This window comes from Falco biarmicus, chromosome 8 (genome assembly GCF_023638135.1).
Source record: "Falco biarmicus isolate bFalBia1 chromosome 8, bFalBia1.pri, whole genome shotgun sequence".
Lineage (NCBI taxonomy): Eukaryota > Metazoa > Chordata > Aves > Falconiformes > Falconidae > Falco > Falco biarmicus.
In genome coordinates, this window is record NC_079295.1 from 7,655,282 (window position 1) to 7,661,281 (window position 6,000).

The 6,000-nt window shown below is 40.9% G+C and overlaps 1 protein-coding gene and 1 pseudogene across 14 annotated transcripts in view; both read left to right on the forward strand.

Annotated features, from left to right (window-relative positions):
* The window catches only part of HDAC4 (histone deacetylase 4), a 267,202-nt gene extending 261,648 nt beyond the window's left edge, over positions 1 to 5,554 (forward strand). For all 14 annotated transcript variants that reach the window (XM_056348110.1, XM_056348107.1, XM_056348108.1 and 11 more), the window contains one exon: positions 348 to 5,554. In XM_056348110.1, the coding sequence (XP_056204085.1) occupies positions 348 to 387 (40 nt within the window). In that variant the 3' untranslated portion in view covers positions 388 to 5,554. The remainder of the gene's footprint in view (positions 1 to 347) is intronic.
* On the forward strand, positions 4,202 to 5,620 carry LOC130153759 (uncharacterized; annotated as a pseudogene).
* Positions 5,621 to 6,000: the final 380 nt, after the last annotated feature.

Here is a 6,000-nt window from a genome sequence, read left to right on the forward strand (position 1 = left end):
ATGGGCTGCAGAACACCAGTGCCACGAGATCTCTGTGTGACCTTAGTACGGTGCACACGGTGCCAGACCCTTCTGCTCCAGCCAGAGCTGAGCATGGGTTTGGACCACAATAGGAAATAGGTTTTGCTGCAAAAAAATGTTCACATCGCGCAAGCAAAACCATATTGTCTTAAAAGCCATTCTCGGTGGCAAGTTTTAATTCCGGGTGAGCACAGCTGCGTGGGTGGGAAGGTGATGGGAATGCAAGGCGTGAGACTTAGCACCACTAATTGTCCAGCTCTGCCGTGCTCAACCCTCATTTCTTTCTTGCCTCCCTTCCCATCCTACCTGGCTGTGAAACCGCTCAGACCTGATGATGAACCCATGGAAGAGGAACCTCCCCTGTAGCATTCACCGTCGAGCTGGAGTTCTCCTGTTTGTTCGTCTTTGTCTTGAAGCTCTGCCAAGAAGCTTTCTCTTGTTACTCCTGCGTCCTGTCACGGTTTTTTCCAGAATACGGAAGGACAACCAGGTGTAAAACAAAGCAACCGAAAACAAAATCTCTCCATATCTATATGCGTCTACAGTATATATTTGCTGAAAAAGAAAAATGCCGGTGAAGAGCAGTAAAGGACTGACATGCTGGGCACTCTTCCTCTGGTCCTCACTGGGAGCGGAAAGGGGAACAACGCCCGTGAAGTCTTCGGCAGAGTTGCCAAAAAAAAAAAAAAAAAAAAATCGAAGGTTCAACAACACATATGAAAATAAAATGAACAAACCTTAACGTAAAACTGGTGCTTACAATTTGATTACCCACAATTCAGCAATCTCCGCTTGAACCACTCGACCCATCTTGTAGTTTCATTTCTTGGATTTTTTAAATGGCTCTTGCCTGCCTGTGAGTCAACGACATTCTTGTCGAAACCAGAACAATGGGAGATGGTGTATTTTTAATGGGGAGGGACAGGGATAGAGGGACTCATCTTACATCTAAAGGAAAGGGAAAAAGAAGGGGGGAAACGGTAGCCCAGATGGAGTCGGCTTTATTGTCTCCAAAGCCATCTGAAGATGAGTTTGTGCCTTTTTTTTTAATTGATGGATTTGGTGCAGCTGGATTTTCTGAAGTTTGAGGAACAATGCCTTAAGTAAAAAACAAAACAAAACAAAAAAAAAACCACAAACAAACAAAAAAAAAAACACACAAAGAACACAGCAGTTCGTGAATATTTTTCCTCTGGTTGGGAAAGCCGAGAACTGCCATCAGGAAGGAAGACTTTTTGGCTTGTGCTGGCATGATGGTGGGAAGCAGGCATCAGCTGAGCAGAGCGTCTCCAAAAACTGTCTACAAGTTTGGATTTGTTTTGTTTTCTTTCATTGCTGTTTCAAAGGAAAAAAAAAAAAAAAAGAAAAAAAAAATTAAGGTAGTTGCCAGGAAAGTGGCAAATACTGTTGGGTCTTTGAAATTCAACCATTTTTAAAAACAAATTTTCAAATGTTTTCTCTCTTCTACATTATCTAGTAATTGAACTTATCAATTTGGTTGTTGAAGCATGTATTAGACACAAATGCAGGTTTAAGACTGGAATGCTTTTTATTAAAAGCAACTAGCATGAGATATTGCTTAAATTGTTAGGTATAAATATATATATGTGTATAATGTATATTCCAAATGTATTCCAAGCTTAGAAACCGGATTCCTATGAATTATTGATAAAAATATTTATGATGCATTTATAGAAAAATATATGTAATAAATGCATACTATAACAGTAGCCATTGGAAGCTCCCTAGGGACAGATTTGTGAATTGGAACGTAAAAGGTGCTTTTGGAAAAGGATCCAGGTTGAAACTTGAGGACTTTCAGATGACAGGTTGGAAAGTTTTTCAGAAAGCCAACACGTTAGCCACTGGGCAACTACCCTAAACATTTGTATTTTAATTTAAGGTTTTTAGTTGTGATCCTTTTCTAACAAACAAAAAAAAAAAGTTTTTTATAGCAAAGACTATGAATTTGCTGTTAATTTTTATATTGATATTTCACAAAACCCTAAAGAAGCCTTGTTTGTGTGACTCTGACATTTATTTTCTATTTGGCAGGTTTTGTTTCTGAATGGCAATAGCGTCTAAACAACCTTTTTTCCTCCCACTTTTCTGGCTTGTACATTGTTTTCCTTTTTTTTTTTTAATTTTTTTCCTTTTTTCTTAAGTGTTTTTGTACAGTGAGCAGCTTTCTGCAGGCGTAAGGAACTGTGGCAGATTGTCAGAGTTTATTTTTCAGAAAGGGTGCGTTTTATCGAGGAGGAGGGAATGCGATGGGCTCTTTTGTATAATGATACCGCCGACTGTATATTTCCTCAGTTCTGTTATAGTAGCTGTGTAAAGAAAATAAGGAGTTTTCGTACCTTCGACGTAGTAGTATTCCAATGGGCGATGTCTTTGTCCTCCGCGCGGATCGTGGCGAGGCTCACAGGGGGCTTCGGTAGCCCCTTGCCCTTGGGAAGGCTTGTGGGACACTCGTGGGACAGCTGGCATTTTCTCTCCGCCGGACAGACGGACACGCAGACATGCACGCACACCTCCCCCCGTCCTCTTTCTCTCTCTCTCTCTCTCTTTCTCTCCTCTTCTTCTTCCCGGCGCTGGTAGGGTTGGAGAACTTTTCCCAAAGGCGTTTGTCCCCCCTGCGAGGAGGTGGCTGCCCTGTGCCAGCCTCGGCTGTCGCCTCCTGCAAGCGGCGGGTCGGAGGAGCAGCAAAGCCCTGCCGCGAGGAGATGGAGCAGCTTAGAGGAGACCGGATTGACACACGTGCCTTCTTACAGCACTGTAGGATAGCACACACCCCTCGTCTGAACAACCAAGGGTAGCTCTTCTTTTTTTTTTTAATTATTATTATTTTATTCTGTTACGATGACGACTGACGGGGTCGCTTCCAGTAACTTATTTTTTTTCCAGTTCTCGAAGCAGCCGTTTTCATTCCATTCAGGACTCGCTTGCGGGAGGAATTTGAAGCATAATCAAATGTATGAGCAAATGCAAGAGGCTTTTGTTTTATTCCTTGGTTTATAATGCAATTTAAAAACCAGACACTACTGTATTTGAGTTTTGCAAACCCAAGTACGTGCTAAAATTCTGAATAGCTTTGGTCATGTAGGACCATCCTCAGCATGTTCTAAAAATAATCTTCCCGTGTAAAAACACGACGTACCTGGGGATGTTGCGGTTTGTTTTTTTTCAACTGACCACTTTGCTGCTGTGATCTAAAATTAATCTGGCTGCCGAGTCTGGTGACTGACTTTTAAATCTTCCTTTTGCCGTGTACACGCTGTGGGCAGTAACCATGTTTACACGATCGATTCTGTTGTCAGCTCTTCGCTGGAGGATTTGTGTATTTCTCCTCTCGGTCGTGGCAAAGCTTTTTCTTTTCTTTTTGCGTTCCTGAGAGCCGCCGGCTGGCCGTGCTGAGCTGGTTTCTTTCTAAAAATCGGAGGAGCTTGTCAGGATGCCACCTTCATTTCTTTCCGTCGTTTCGCTCAGCTTTTTGCCAGGGATGGAAAGATTTTTCCTGAGATGTTAGAGCTCGTCTCCTCCAAACTCCCGGCGATACGGATTTGTCTTGCAGCGGCGCCTGCTCCCCGGGCAGGGTGGGGATGCTCTTCGGGGCCGGTGCAGGCATGGAGAGGGGGGGAAGAGCCCTCGTTTTGAGGCTCACCGGGTTTTTTTCACCTTTTGAGCCGTTAGCTTCTTCATTTCAGATGACTTTGCCATAGGGCGGCTGTGCCAGCGGAGTGGGAGCCCAGGATGCTCCTGCATCCCAGCACGGTGCTGCCCAGGGCATCCTTTGTACCTGCTTGGAAAGAAAAGAGCATCTTTAAATCCTCTTTACAGAGAAGCGAGGCCCAGTTTGCAGTACACAAGTAATCATTGGGGGTTTTTGTTGGTTTTTGGTTTTGTGTTTTGGGGTTTGTTTTGGTTTTTTTTTTTTTTACTTTCAATACAAAACATTCCTTTTTTTATTAGTCACAGTCATGTATTCATTCCATTCTTCCTTTTGTAAACTTTTTTGGGCCCATGTCTTTTACGGGCATTGATATATATAAATATATATATAAATATATATGAATATATTTTTTTAAGTTTCCTACACCTTGAGGTTGCATGGTCTGTAAGGTTGGCATGTCTTTATATTGTATACAGATTTTGCACGCCAAACTTGGCAGCTTTGAAAATGAAAAAAAAAAAAATAATTGTGGTTTTGGGTTTTTTTGGGTTGGTTTTTTTTTGGTTTTTTTTTTTTTTCCTCTCGTGGCATTTGCGGAGACTAAAGGTTGGGATGTTCTTGTCACACACACACACATGCACCCACGCACGCACCCACACAGCTACACACGAAGGAGAGTGGGAACATTTTTTGCGTCTTACTGAACTTAATAAGAAATTGTGCTTTTTATTGTTAAAGAGTAAATAAAAAGGACTACTTAAACATTTCTCATTTTAAGAAGAAAAAAAAAAAAGACGTTTATCTAGCACTTGTGACTTACCAATAATAGAGTTTATTGTATTTATGTGGAAACAGTGTTTTTAGGGAAACTACGCAGAACACACAAAGTAAACTGCCTGTGTCATTTTTATTTTTTTTTTCCTTTTAATTTGGGTTGGTATTTTGGTTTGATTTCTCAGCTGGGTGGGGAGGTTGGATGCAACCTTTTGTCAATACACGTAGTCATTAATTCAAAGGAGATGAATGATGAGGACTTTAAAGAGTTAACTCTTCAGCACAGCTGTGTTAACTTTTTTAAAATTACTTTTACATGATGTATTATTGCTAGGTTTCACTTTAAACAGTCGTGTACTGTGCAACACTGTGGTTTAAAACGAGACTTTACATCAAAAGGAAAATGTGTTTCTTCATTGTCATGAAGTTGAGCTCGTTCTCAGCTCATCTTCACTTTGTCTTTGATATTGATGAAAAAGTATCCTATTGAAAGAAAATAAATTAACACTTTTCTGTGCTCCATAGTGGAGGCGCTATTTTCCAATTTATGAGGATGACAAACTTATATATATAATATATATATAAAAGTGGGGGGAGGGGTTGAAACATTATTCACCCAAGAGCTTATTACAGATATGTAGTATCAAAAAGTTGTAACTATATTATATTCTACTTTATACCTATACATGCTCAGTATGACGTCACCATTGGTAGCAGCTACCGGTTTACGCTGTAATTTAGACACAATTTCACTCTTATTGTATGGACCCTACTTTAAGTGATGGTAGCATTCTTTGTGCTAAATTTTCTGATGGTCCTTTCTTTTTCTTGGTGGAGTTGGAATATTTTTCTCATTCTTGTTTTTGTTTGGGTTTTTTTGTTTTCTTTTCTTTTCTCTTCTATCTTTTTTTCTTTTTCTTTTCTTTTTTTTTCTTTTTTTTTTTTTTTTACTGGCCAATGGTGTCTTTTCTCTGACAGTACCAACTTCAATTTCAACTTTATTAGGAGTCCAGTATTTTGTACCACATTATGACAACTTGTTATTCTTGTGGTGTAAATAAAAAGAAAAAGTTAATTATAGTATCACCTTGGTTTCTGTTGCTGATCTTCTTTTCATCTGGGTGCCTGTGGTGTGATGTGATATTTCATTAAACAAAACGGTTTCTTGATGTCACGGAAGGGGTGTCTGGGTGCTGAAGCAGCTTTTTGGTCAAAGGATACCCATGTGTATGTCAGGATGCTCACGGTAGAAAAATTGCTAGAGCTTCTGCCCGGTTTCCTAGCTGTTCCGAGACACGTGCTGACGAGTGCCTGCATGGGGAGGGGTGTAGAATAATAAAAAAATATCCCACTGAAATACAATTTCCAGCAAGAAATCTGTGAGAGCAGCTGAACTTCCCCCCAAAACCACCAGTGAGTGAAAAGCAGGAAAACCAGGAGGGGAAACCTGAGCGTTTGTGTCCAGCTCTGTCAGTGCTTTGCTCGCTGGAGCTGGAGTGCTTCGAAGCCAGCTGGGTACGAGCCCTCCCGCC